General features: G+C 39.7%; 1 protein-coding gene across 1 annotated transcript in view; it reads left to right on the plus strand.

Moving 5' to 3' along the window:
• The window catches only part of PPIG (peptidylprolyl isomerase G), a 35,603-nt gene extending 25,606 nt beyond the window's left edge, over positions 1-9,997 (plus strand). The window contains exons 12-13 of the mRNA XM_063429703.1: positions 8,117-8,253; positions 8,723-9,997. Coding sequence (XP_063285773.1) covers positions 8,117-8,253; positions 8,723-9,815 — 1,230 coding nt within the window. The 3' untranslated portion in view covers positions 9,816-9,997. The remainder of the gene's footprint in view (positions 1-8,116; positions 8,254-8,722) is intronic.
• Positions 9,998-14,723: the final 4,726 nt, after the last annotated feature.

Below are 14,723 nucleotides of genomic sequence, written 5' to 3' on the forward strand. Positions count from 1 at the left end.
ATCTCGTCAGATCTCAGAAGCCATCCAGACTCGGGCCTGGTTAGTACTTGTATGGGAGACCAACTATGTACCTCAAATAAACAGCCAGTGGTCTTGACAGGAATCCAACAGGCATGACAAAAGAGGAAGTTTTGACGCCATAAGAATGGGAGGACGCCTTCGGTTCTTCACCCAAGACTAGGAAAGAGTGCTTCATAGGTGGATTACAAGAACCATTTCAGAAGGTTACAGAATAAAGTTTCATCGAAACCACGTCCATCCTTCCTACTGTCAAGCTATCCATCAAGAGTAAACAAATTCTCTTTTTCTTTAAGAAATGTGGTAGAGAAGTACCCAAACGTTGGGTATTTCAGGGAGTTTACTCACGCCTTTTTTTCTGGTTCAAAAACCAGATGGAAACTGGTAAACACCTGCTTACCATGACAGAAGTTCCGTATGGAACGTTTTTTGTCTTTTGACACACATTTTACAAAGGGAGATTACATGGCAGAGTTGGTTTAAATATGCTTATCTCCATGTACCGGTTTTAGAATCTTCCCGGAAGTTTCTCAGGTTTGCGGTTCTAGCAACACTGGCTTATTGGTCTAGTGGTATGATTCTCGCTTCAGGTGCGAGAGGTCCCGGGTTCAAATCCGGAAGTGCCCAAGCATTCTTGTTTCAAGAAAGCGAAGGATTCTCCATTTACATTTAAACTCTTCCCTTTGGCCTGTCCTCAGCTCTTCGAGCTTTTACGGAAATCCTGGCATCCATAGCAGTGGTTTTACGTCTGAAAGGTATCTCGATTGTTCCATACCTGGACGTTTGGTTCCTGAAGGCCCAATAAAGACAACTGCTAAATCTTCATCTCACGATTACAATGAAGGTTTTAAGAGATCACGGTTGGATCCTGAACCTGGAAAAATCCAAGCTGACGGCGTCACGAAGTCTAGAGTTCTTGGGTCTTAGAGGAAATTCACAGTCCCTCTCTCTTTTTCTACCATTAGTGAAACAATTGAGGATTTTAAAAGCCGTATCAAAGCTGCATAAAAACCTAAGTTCAATCAGAGATGCTATGAGGTTCTAGGCCTCCTCGCTTCTGCAATCCCAGCAGTGGCTTGGGCAAAGGCAGAAGCAATACCATTGCAATGGGACATCCTTTCCCAATGGACACGAAAACAGGGAGATCTAGACTCTCCCTTCCACCTATCCAAAAGGGTGAAAGGACTCCTGAACTGGTGGAAAAACAGAAGCAAAATCCCAAAGGACCTATCGTTTGCTCAGAAACAATGGTTTATGATATCCACATATGCCTCCCAGAGGGGTTGGGGCGCCCATCTAGCTTCTCAGTTCCGTCAGGGTCTTGGAACAGAGTGGAGTCAGGCGCTTCCTGAAGTTTCAGGGATTAATGCGGTTTGGAAGGCACTGGTTTCCTTCCGTTCAGCCATCACAAATCAGGCAATGAGGATTCAGTCGGACGACGCCACTACAGTGGTTTTTTTCGCCAGGGTGGCACGAAGGTAAAAGCTCTTCAAAAGCTCTGCTACCTCATATGTCTTGGGCTCAAGCGAATCTTCTCGCTATATCAGCTACCCAGGTCAGAGGGTCTCTAAAATTAGTTCAGACGGCCTCAGCCGTAGACTTTGGTCCCAGGCAGACTGGGCACTGTCAAGCTAAATTTTTTGGCGCTGGGTTCACGCTTCGGCAGGCCGGAGATAGACCTGTTTGCCACAAGGAGATACAGGAAAGTTCAATGTTTTGCTTCTCTCCATTCAGGAGAGTACCCAGTTGGCCTAGACGGTCTATCGATACCTTGGACCTTCGACATGGCTTCTGTTTTCCCTCCTGTCGCTCTTATACCACGGATTGTTCATAAGTAAGATGAAGAAGGCAAGTAATTGGCAGTCCTGCCCTTCTGGCCGAACAGGAGTCTCACGTTGGCATCTCCAGTCTCTTCTCAAATATTGGAGAATGTGACTCTCCCCGTGGAAACTCTGGATATTTTTCACCTGACTGCATGGTTGCTGCAAGGGTGATCCTTCAAGGCCATGGTCTCTCTGACCTTTATGTGATGTGTTGCTGTCTTCTGTCCGCTGGTCCACTTCGTAAATCTATTTCAGAGTTTGGATGAAGTTCAGAACCTGGTGTTCACTTCGAGGTTGGATCCGGCCAAAGCCTCTATCCCGGAAAGTCTTTCTTTTTTGCAAGATGGGTTTGAAGCCGGCCTGGGAGTTTTACGCTCAGAGGCCAGATTTCAGCTCTAAATCACTTCCTGGTTCGGGGCTTTGCCTCAAACCTGCTTTTTCTAAGATTTCTTAAGTCCATAAGGCTTAAGAGGCCTCCTAAGTAGTACCTTTCCCTACTTGGGATCTGTCTGGTGCTTCGAGCCCTTTGTGAACCACCATTTGAACATTTACTGGAGGTTCCTATCAAGTTTCTTACTTTCAAGATGGTTTTCCGGGTGCCTATCGCCTCTGCTAGTTGAGTAGGTGTGATCCGAGCTCTCTCTTTCTCTCCGGAATTCACCTTTTTCATCGCGACTGGGTGGTCCTGCACACCAAGCCTTCTTTTTTGCCTAAGGTTTTTTCTGGTGCTGCGATTACCAACCTATTGTCCTACCGGGGTTTTATCATTTTCCTACGTCGGATCTGGAAAGAATGTGACATCTCCTAGATGTTAGAAGATCCCTGAAAATCTGTCTTCAGATGACTCAGGGATTAGATCCTTAGATCTATGTGTATTCTTTCATGGCGCTAACAGGGGTTGTGCTGTCTCAGGGCCCTCTTTGGCCTGATGGCTAACGTATACAATCAGGTTGGCTTATCAATCCAAAGGGATTCCCCTTAGTTTCCCTTTAAAGGCTCGTGCCTCTAGAGCTATGACGACCTCCTGGGCTGAAAGAGCAGCCGCCTCACCTGCAGACATCTGCAAAGCTGCTGCTTGGTCTTCCTTACATACTTTTATCAAGCATTGTAGGCTGGACGTATTCTCATCATCTGAAGCTGCTTTGGGCGTAAGGTGCTACAAGCTGTGGCCTGCTGAGTTCCCACCCTTTGTTGTTTGCAGGGGTCTTGCTATATCCCACTTGTAAGTACTGCCACTATACGAAGGGAAAAACAGTAATTTTACTTACCGTAAATTCCTTTTTTCTTAGTATAGTGGCAGTACTGGCTTTCCCTCCGCTTTCAAATAGATTAAATTCTATGCATCATTCGGTCTCCGTTTTGGTTCTTTTGTATTACTGGTGAGTGTCTCTGAGTTACAGCTTATATGGAGGCAGCAGGCGGAGCACAGCATTTAAATTCTAAAGAAGGGGGAGCTTCTTGTCCAGAATCCTAAGGAACATCCCACTTGTAAGTACTGCCACTATACTAAGAAAAAAGGAATTTACGGTAAGTAAAATTACTGTTTTTTGGGGGGTTTTCGCACACAAACTTATAACAAAGAACTTCTCATGTGTATTTTGTAAATTTGGTGTGTGCTATTCCTGTACAAAGTTTTATTATGTGTTCAGTTACTTCTGCTGAGTACAACGGTACCCCCATTGTATGTCTTTGGCACTATTTCGTGAAGCTACAGTGCCATATAGGAGACCTGTCCTTTTCAGTATTCACAGTAGAATTTTGAGAGACGGATTTAATGAGCCTATGCTTCCATTTGGGGTTTTATAGTAGTTTGACTGTTCAAAAAAACCCCACAAAGGCCTACCATTTGTAAAAGTAGACACTCCAGGGTATCTCGTAAGGTGCATATTGTGCCTTAACATGCCCCCATTTTTTTACCATTACATGCCAAAGTATGTGGTAAAAAATAATTTTGTGCATATTTTACATACGGATTGCATTTTTGCTGGGCATTTTGTATATTTCATGTGTGCCACTAAGTTCAAACCCCCCAAATTATGCTCAGCTAAGTCTTCTGAGTAAAAGGACACCCCCATTGTATGTCTATGGCACTATTTTGTGAAGCTACAGTGCCATATAGGAGACCAAGCCATATCAGTTTTGACCGAACTTTGAATTTTGACGCCGGGCCTATGTGCAATTTCCAAGCATCTTTGCAGGTTTTAAATTCAAACTACCCCACAAAGGCCTACCATTTCTTAAAGTAGACACCCCAGGGTATTTCAAAAGGCATATTTTGAACCTTAGCGTGGGATCATTTTTCCGCTAGCTTGTACCAGGTGTAGTGGTAATAAGCGTTTTTTCTGCCTTTTTGACACACAAAGTGAGTTTGCACAGTATATTTTGCAAACCTTATGTGTTACTACCACTGTATAATACTTCATATGTTGCTCAGCTATGTCTGCTGAGTACAAAAATACCCCCGTATGTACCTTTGCCAGGTATATGTGGACATCGGAGGGGCACATTTGGGACACAGCCATTCCATTTTTTTTCAAACTTTAAATTTTTACGCTGTGCCCATGTCCCATTTTAGAGTATTTTACCAGGCTATATAAACCAAATACCCCATAAAGCCATACCATTTCTTAAAGAAGAAATCCCAGGGTATTTCAAAAGGCATATTTTGAACCTTAGCGTGGGATCATTTTTCCGCTAGCTTGTACCAGGTGTAGTGGTAATGAGCGTTATTAAATGTATTTTTTTACTTTTTAAAACTTTTTTTACTTTTTAAAACTATTTTTTAAACTTTTGTTTTGATTATTCATTTTTTTAAAGTTTCCTAAACTTTCGTAAAACTTTTTTTTACAGATTTAACATTTTTCTAAGCTTTTTTTTTTACGTTAACCCCTAACTAGCAGTAAGCAGCACTAACAGTAAATTCCCCATTTTCCCATAACTCCCACCCACCCCAGCTAGCAAAATATTTAATTATACAATATTTAAATTAGTTAATTAAATAAATTTAACCCCTGAGGGTTAAAAAATAAATAAACGTTAATCGTCAGGGGTTAAAAAAAAAATTAGAACAGTATAATACTGTGATCTGTATTTTGATCACTGTAGGCAGTGATCGACTGGCAGGGAAGGGGTTAATTTTTATTTGGACTGGGTAAAGGGTTTATTTTTTTACTTAAATGTTATTAAAACTTTTTTTTTAACTTAATTTTTTAACTTTTTAAAGCGTATTTTTAAACTTTTTTTAACGTTAACCCCTAGTTAGCGTAATACTAAATCCCCCAATTCCCCACTAACTTCCACCCTCCCCAGCTAGCTAAATTTATAATTTTAAAATATTTAAATTAATTAATTAAATAAATTGAACCCCTGAGGGTTAAAAAAAAAAAAAAGAATTAACCCTCAGGGGTTAAAAAAAAAATCAGATCTTAGTAAAATGTAATCCCTGCCAATTGATCACTGTAGTCAGTGATCAATTGGCAGGGAAGGGGTTAATTTTTTATTAAAATGGGTAAAGGGGGGGGGATTTTAATTTGACTATATTTTCTTTCCACCAGGGGGCAGGATCACTGAAGATCCGGCTCCCTGCACTTCACACAGAACCAGGAAGTGCAGGGAGGCGGAGGTGAGTATAGAGAGCACATGTGCCCGCTCTGGCATGCTGTCAGAGCGGGCACATGTACTCTGACAGCCCGATCCGGTGCTCCCGGTCTGCCTCTAATGCAGAGGCAGACCGGAGCACCATTAACCCCGCGATCGCCGCGATTGCGGCGATCTGGGGTTAATTTTAACGGGTGACGGACGAGGTCCGTCACTCGTCATTAACGCATTCCCCTGAGTGACGGACCTCGTCCGTCACTCGTCGTTAAGGGGTTAAATTGTATTTAGTACAACATAATTAAATGCCAAGTTTAATATTGTAGAGATGAAAAGTGTAGCTGTTATTTTCCCAGCATCTCTTCCAGTTAATAGGAATTATTCCTTCCTACGATGGTTATGTTAAAAACCTTTTTAAAAAAAAAAAAAAATGCATACTTTTTTTTGTTGTTGTTGCAAACTGTTAATTGGCAATATCCATACAGTTGTATTTCTCTGTATTCTGAAACTGGCCTCTTCCATCTTGATTCCTTGTCGGTCATTATTAAAAGCCCTGTTCTTTGCATCTGACAGAGTAGAGTTAAAATAAAACAATGGGAGGATTTATCAAAGTCACTTTTCTGTCAAATTGTCTGTAAATATTTATGCTTTTTTTTTTTTTTTTTTTTTAAATCACCATATTTTTGCTAAAGTGAAATAGATGTATTTTTTCTTACCATTTTGTTGGGCACAAAAGTGACAGAATTGTCCCACCACTTTAAATATGGCAATTTTATTCAATAAAATTTCTTTCGAAAACTGGCAGAATTTAGTGTACAAATACATTTTTATTTTTTTTAAAAAGGTCAAGTCACTTTAATAAATACAATCAACATAATGATGGCTGTTTAACAGTGACCTTTAAGGACACTTTGATAAATACCCTCCAATGTCTGTTTCTTTACCTCCAATATGCAATGTGTTTTCTGGCTGTGCCGGATTGTGAGATAAGTCACTAATTCTTTAATGTACATTTTAAATGAAAATGAATTATCACATGAAGAAATGTCTTTATTTTTTTAAAAGGCAAACCCCAATTCAACACCATGTAGTGGTTATTGGGACAGGAGTGTACTAGTGCTGTCCCTGAGTAATCGGTTTGTTTTTTTGTTTTGTTTTTTACGTTTTTTGTTTTTTTTTGGAAGTGCATATTAGGATAACATACAGGCACGTGGTACCCCAAAGGCATTCCATTTGCGTAGTTCAAAACATAAGTAACAATGGGGTATATAAGAACAGTGCACAATTTTTGTTTTTAAATTCAAGAGGATCAGGTTTGGAGCATGCTAGGTAGGTATATATAGAAGTCATGAGTGTATCAATCTTAAGTATATAACTAAGACATTGGGGTCTGGGTTAGATGTCTGGCTTATGATGCTCTATGTGGAGGCATGGTTCTCAGAACACAATACAATAACTTAGGGCCCGGTGGAATCAGGCAACAGTGGGCTAGTAGGCAACTTATGCTACATAGTTTGATCCTCCGTAGTTAAGGAGTGGAGCATTATATGCATTGAGAATGCATTAAACATCTAGGCATTTATGTTATCAGTCTCAATGTTAGAGGCACTGAGATATTGGTGTAACCCATCAAATTATACATTTCTAGTGTAATATGGTTTAAAGTAACTTTCCCTTAATAAGCCCCTGAAAGTCATTAACGTCACATATGGTGTGGTTACCGCTAACATCAGTTACGGGTTGTGAGTGGTTATGTAGGCTGCTTAACCAATTCCTTGCGATGGGACGCTGCATGGGCATTCGTGCCAGAGTCCAGAAAAGGTGAGCCGGGAGCTTGTCACCTGTGGGGTGCGTCCTCGGTCTGGGCCCTGTGGTCTCCTAGCTACGTTCGTTGCAGGACTGATTGCAAAGGCGGCTGTTCGCCGGGGGCGGGGTGGGTCCTCCATCCAGCCCCAGGCCGGTATGAAGGCCGACATCTTTGTGCCACGGGCCCGTTCTCTTCCAAGAACCGGGTCCTTCCCATAGCGGGGGTGACGCAATGGTTTGTCGCTGTCTGTGGCGGCAGTCTCTCCGTCCGTGTGGATGATGTCTCCGGGACAAGCCCTTGGTGGCACTCTGCCCAGGTGGGCCAGCAGTGAGAGGTGCAAGCTTGTCTAGGTGCTGTAGGCCCGAGGGGGTCCCTTGTTCCCTCCGGCTCTTGCCGCCCCGCTTTCTGTCTCGAGGTTGGTTTCCAGTTTTACCCAAAACCGTGGAATGTGCTTAGTCAGCCGCTTTAGTATGCGATCCACGGAGCAAAGGGCTGGTGCGTATTGCTCGTGTGTCTTCTCATCATGCCATGTGTCGAGCGCCATTATTGTTTCGGCCCTCTTCATGTGACTGGACTCCGTTCTGGGTCTGTATGCCTTTTTCATGTTGCTCGATTTAGGCTGTCAAGTGGGGACCGGGATGACCCTCACCGGTCCAAAGGGGTTACCTGGAGGCAGGGAGTTCTGCCGTCCCATTCTTTCTCTAAAAATAAAATTTTACAAGTAGTCTTGTTTTTTTTTTTTTTTTTTTTTTTTTTAAGAATATAATTTTCAATAGAACACAAAAAATGCTAAACGGGTTGATTATTGCTTTAGGTATGTGGGGTGGGAAACCGATTATTCATCCATATTTAAGTTTTTTCCTCTCTCCCCCAGCGGTACCGAACTCCATCCAGATCTAGATCCAGAGATCGCTTTAGGAGAAGTGAGACACCCCCACACTGGAGGCAAGAAATGCAGAGGACCCAAAGAATGCGATATTCTAGTGGGGAGCGCTGGATCAAAGGAGACAAGTGCGTAATCCTGAAGATTTCCGTTTATTGTGTATACCTCCACCAATTATAAATAACAAATACCCAGGGTTTTCAGCTAATCCAGTAGGATGCTCAAAGCGTACAGCCTACAGCATGTTCTTTGATGTTATGTGGCATAGATGTCTTGAAGCAGAGTATGTGTCGTGGTGCCCATAAAGACGAAAAGGGCTCACAAAGTTTATCCGTGATTTGTACTGTCCTCAACAAATTCACGGGGAATGCGTGGAATTAGAGGAGGTAGTGTATGCTGGTTAGTTTATTTGGCTCCTGTGTGTATGTGTAGATGAGGCAGGCGTTTTGTTTAAACTTGTTAAAGAGCAACACATTAATTGGAAATATTGCTCTGTATTTTATATACTCTGAAGTATGAAACCATGTTTCTGAATTAAGCTTAGATTGTGGGTTTTTGTTTAAAAAAAAAAATACAACTTTTTTTTTTTTCTTGTAGGAGTGAATTAAATGACAAAGACAATCAGAAAAGCCCAGTAAGAGAACATAAACCAACTGATGAAAGGCCAGTTTCTGAGAGTCCTGTGAAAAGAGGGGATCGCGATAGGAAACCTAAAGAAGACTTATCAAGCAGCAAAGACCACGAGTCCAAGAAAGAAGACGATAGGGAAGAAAAACAAAACAAAAGTAGGGGTAGGAGGAGGACAGAATCGGGAAGCCGAAGTGAAAGTAAAGAAAACTCCAAAAGTAACAAAGATGCTAAACTCGGCAGGCATGATGCAAAGGCAAGATCCAAAAGCAATGATCGGAATCATGAGAGAGGGAAAGAAAAAGATAAAAACAGTAATAACAAAGGGAAAGACAAGGATAGGAGCAGAAGTAAGGAAAGGTCTAAACACAGCACTCTGAAAAGTGAGAGAGCAGAAAGTAAAAGCAAAGAGAGCGAAAAATCAAGAGATAAGCATGGAAAATCAAGAAGTAAGGAGCGGGACTCTACAAGAGCACGGGCTCGTTCCAATAGTAAAGGTAAAGAGAGGAGCAAAAGCAGGGACAATAACAGGAGGGCTAGGTCAAGAAGCCGAGACCATAACCGCAATAGAAGTAAAGACCGTGCAAGAAGCAGGGATCGAGAAACTAAAAGACGAGGCCGATCCAGGAGTCGCGATAGAAAGCGGACACCAGATAAATCCAGAAATAAAGAGAACAAGGATAGGGACGAATCCAAAGATTCAAGTCAAAGTAAAAACAAAGACTCCTCTCGAAAAGATGACAGAAATTCACAGAGAAAGTCCACAAATCATGAAAGCCACAAAAGAAGGCATTCTAGGAGTAGTAGCCCAGAGAATAAACGGGCTAGAAAACCAAGCAGAGATCGTAATAAAAGTCCAGACTCCAAGAAAGTACATGGTAATGACAGGGAGGAAAGATCAACTCGCAGAAGTAGAGATAGAGAAAAGGCACCAAGATCGTCTCGTGAAAAGGAAACCAACCAAAAATCCAGGAGTAGAGATCGGGATAGTTCTCAAACAAAGGAAAAGAAAATAAATAGTGAATCTAGTCCTAGAAGTGTTGATGGTAAAAATGAAAAATGAAATGTAAATACTACTCTCGTTTCCCTTTTCTGTTGATATTTGTTAGGGAGATGTATACTGAGGGACATTCTTTATTTTAAAATTGTATTTTTTTCTTTGGACTTTTTTTCCCCTTTTTTGATAATCCTCAATCTGGAACGTTTGTATTGCTGAAGTTTTAATAAACCTTCAATGAAAAAGAATTTAGGTGTAATACTTTGTTAAGACCTAAAATTAAGTCCTTGTTGTTTTTCTGTATATCACTTTAGCTGCTGAAATGAAAGGGGTTTTGTTTTGTTCTGTTTTGTTTCAGAAAATGCATGTGTATATCCAAATGTTTAAAAAAAAAAAAAAAAAAAAAACTAAAATCATGATTTGTTTAGGCTTATATAGTTCTGTACTGACCTAAGTAATTACAGTGCTTGGCCAAGTGCTAAATTCTCAGTTCCAGTACCATTTAGTGAAATGATTGAGTGCTTACACATGTTTGTTTGTTTTGTTTGTTTTTTTAAATTGAAACTGTTGTGAAACTATAGAATTACAACTGTTGTTTTTATATAGATATCCTTCCTGTACAGAAAAACACGTGTTACACCTTTGCAGAAATCCGTTCTCAATGATGTATTTAATCTAATCATTGTGATCTTAGAAAACATTATGGCACTAAATACGTTTAATTGCTGAATGAAAATGAACAACTGCTTAAATATGGTGCACATGTTTCCATCCTGAGGTATTAACTAGTAAGTGTTGTATTTCCATAAACTACTGTATTTTCAGGGTACATATTTCGAAGCTGATTTGTGTCTGCTCTACTTGCTTAAAGGGAAAGTTCTGCAGAAATCTAAAAATGTGTGTATAGACCTACACCCCCATGCATGTAAAATGTTATTAAACACATGAATTGCAATACTGCATTATTGTTTTCAGTTAGTTCCAGGGTTGCCATGTAATGCCATGTGGTATCATGAGGTCAAATCGTTACTACTCTGGAGTAAGTTTGTAATTTGTTAAGGAACTGTAACGATGCAGAAAATGCTAAACTAGTTGAAAACTCCTTCTTTGATTAGAATCTTGCTGTTAACCCCTTAAGGACCAAACTTCTGGAATAAAAGGGAATCATGACGTGTCACACACGTCATGTGTCCTTAAGGGGTTAAACTTGTCTGAATTTACTCTGCATATTCAGGGCTGTGGCCTAACATAACATTCCATTTCCAGCAGTTTGTTTTGTGGTATTTAGAGTGTAGAGTGGTTTACCTTGAATTTGGCAGTCTCAGTCTCTGCATTATAATCACTACATCACGGGCACATCCCTGGTTTGTGATCAAAATGCTTTTGATTGGTTTGACTGAAACTGTGGGTCCCCGATACATGTTTTTGCCAAGCTATCCAAACCGTTTGACCCAGAACCTGGGGTGCAGCACCTGCAGTGTACTAGTACCATAACCACTACAAAAAGGATGCAGTGGTTATGTAGGTTAGTCTGCATGTTTAAGGTGCTGGTTACCTATTTTTGTGACTTTTTCTTTAATATTTTGTAATACTAATTATATCTTCCTGATGTCCTGAACTTCCCTTTAAAACAAAGCAAAACATCACAAGCATTCTTTTGGGTTTCATGGTTGTTTTTGTTCTACAACTCTGTTCCAAAATTGACTGATAAATATCAATCCTAGATTATTTGTGGAGATCTTCCAGTATGTGCTAACAGCATTTTTTTTTCCATGCCAGAACCTGTGAGTACTATTATTTCAACTTGCCTTGTTACAACTACTTGTTTGTAAGTCCACCTACTGTACAGCGTTGTAGAATTTGTTGGCGCTTTATAAATAACATTAAAATGTGTCTTTTAGAGTTTTCTTTTTTGCAAAGATTTTATAATTCTTGAACAATTATGACAAACTATTCCTGACATGGGTTTAATTGAAAACAAATTCCCCCAGCCTTATTTGCATAGTGAACAGTCTTGATTAATTTTGGACATCTTTATATTTACAAAACTGAATTTTTGCAAATCAATTTGAAAACTGGTTGTCGGGTTTTTGTTTTTTTTCCCAACACTAATGTTTTGGTGCCAACACAGCTTTTATAAATGTTATATATTTTGACCTAAATGTTTTTGTTTTTTTTTTGTTTGCTTTTTCACCAACATGTTCAATTTTGTATAGTTTGAATGTTTTGCAGCATTCTTTTAACCATGTCTACTCTGCTCCAGGGCTTTCTCATTGAAATAAAGCTTTATGCTGCTTACTAGAACCTGTGTATGTGATGTCACAGCTAAGTTTCTGTCTCTCCCAAACCCTCTTGCTTCTTCCGTAACAAAGTTGTGCATCTCCTTAGAATCACAGCAATCTTTTCTGAGAGTTGCAGTTTTTTCATTTAATTTCATTAGTTTAAAAAAAAAAAAAAAAATAAAGCCAAACAAACAACTGAAATACAACTGTAACAAATTCCTGCTCTGCACAAAAAGCTTTGCTGTGCCTGTATTTTGGTGAGTAAGTCTGCATTTTGAAAAGTCAGAAGATCAATACAGGGTCCTGACTGGCTACTTCCTTCTTTGGGTATGTAATGCATTCTAGAGAAGAAAGTTCAGTTCCAGCGTGTGTGTTCTTGACATCATACTATAGTTACTAAAGACCTTATATTATTGTGGTTTGTGTTTGTTTAACACAGGGCTGTCGCACAGTTCTTTCTTTTGCTCTACACAGGCCTTCCAAGCAGTGAATTCCTTTGTGGTAAATGACCCCTTCGTATCAGACTGACTTGATGATTACCCGCGATTTACTGTTCTGCGAAGTTATACATGTTTTGTTTATTGTAAATGATTAATGGTTTATAACTGTAGTTGTTTGTTTTAATCAAAAGTTCATTTGAGATGCTTTGGTTGATACTTTTGTTTGTCCACTATTTGTTGTTAAAAGCAAAAGATGATGTATCTAATGTATGATGTAAAGTATATACATCCAGGGGATATCCTGATATCCCCTGGATGTATATACTTTACATCATACATTAGATACATCATCTTTTGCTTTTCTCATTTTCTATTTGGGGTTACCCCCCACTTTTGTGTGTATCTAATGCGGCTCGACTAGTTCGCCTCTTTTCAATTTTCCACTATTTGTTGTGGTTTCACTTTCTTGAATTTAATTTATCAAAACTTTGTGCATCAGACATGTGAAGGCTTTTAAACATGAATTCCTACTAGGGTGTGAACCATGTGACTCTTGTACACTGTATTGATCACATTAATTGTATTTATAGTGCTATATTTGAAGAAAGCAAGGAACCCATGTTGGATTTACTAGTGCCATGCTGCTGTCTTGATGGTCATTAAAGGGTTACTCCACCTCGATTAATTTTGTTATATTGTAATTTTAATTGTTATATTGTATTTCTTTTTAGGTACTCACTCGTAAAGAGAAATGCCCAAATAATTGTTTTTTAAAAACTTAGTTCTACAAATTACCATAATTTTGTTTTTGTCACATGTGCCTGTTCACCAGTAGACAAGGGGCTGGGAAATTGAGTTGTAGGGACCAAGTTGATATTTTGCGAGGAGGCGTTAGGAAGGGATTGATTATTGGCATTATGGAGAGGGGGGGGGGATTTGGTTAGAGACAGTTAGACCGTGTGCGCACATAGCCTAACAGACTTAGTCTTGCTGGCACGTTCACAGCATTGCCTGTAAGGGAAGAAGCGGAATGTCAGTCACCAGTGGGCAGTGGCACAGACCTCACATTAGATTAGGCAGTCCAGAACAGTTACTGCCTGCCTTGGTTTACTCTGTATAGGAAGTGTTTAAGTTGAAACGCTGCACATACATGTTGCTAGATTAATTACCACTTCTAAAAGCAGAATTGATCAAGAAGGTTGGATTAACTCGTTAACCCTTGTAGTAAAGTATAACACGGCTGCTCTTTGGATTTTGCAATAACTGGGGTATGGATGGAATTAAAGAGATACTTGAACTAAAGAGGTTTTTTTTTTTTTTAATAGTCTCTGATTTGGATACTGTTCAACTGTCGAACGGTGATATTGAAACTATAACTGTTCCTGTTAAAACAAATTCTTCAAGGACTATGTAAGAGAGGGTAACAACTGTTTTTAATGTGGCCAAACTAGGTTTGGAACAGCACAGTGACTGCTGTTATTAGCCAAGTGGAATGTAATGATTAACAAATGTTATAACCCCCCTGCCCCCACACACAATACCACCAAAGAGTGGTCTCACTGGGCGACTTATAGACAAGAGGTGCAGCAGGTTGCAAGGACTAACCAGTTCTTGGATAAGGAAAAAGCGCACTCCAGGCACTTAGTATTACAAAATATAAAACTTTACGATCCAATAAAATGTTGACATTTCAGCTCCCAACTGAGAGCTTTAATCAGGACAATAACAAAGGTTTGTTGTCTTGATGAAAGCTCTCAGTTGGGAGCTGAAATGTCAAAGTTTTATTGGATCGTGTAAATAAAAGCAGTGTTTTATATTTTATAATACGAAGTCCTGGTGTAGTGTGTTTTTTCCTTTTTTTTTTTTTTTTTTTTAAACCTGCACTGGGCCTTATAGGTAGTAACCAGGGGTGCAAGTTTTGTTTGGAAAAAATATATATTACTAACACTAATCTGATTTCTCTCTGTCATCGTCGTTCAGCGGCTTAACCTGAGTAATATGCAAAAAAAAGTGTTTAACCCCTGGTTCCTTCTTTCGGGGATAGTCTTTTAAAGTTTAGATGTGATGTGTAATACTGCTTATCTTGTTCTTTCTGACTTGCTGGTGATTTTATATAATTCTTCAATGGGGCTAAAGCGGTCTTCTATTGTCTCGTTTTATTGGGGTTTTTTTCCCACAGATAATCAGATTTCCCTAGTAGATGAGGATCCAAGATCAATCCCAATGTGTACAGAGGTGCATATAATTTTGGT

Source organism: Pelobates fuscus, chromosome 8, assembly GCF_036172605.1.
Source record: "Pelobates fuscus isolate aPelFus1 chromosome 8, aPelFus1.pri, whole genome shotgun sequence".
Taxonomy (NCBI): Eukaryota; Metazoa; Chordata; class Amphibia; order Anura; family Pelobatidae; genus Pelobates; species Pelobates fuscus.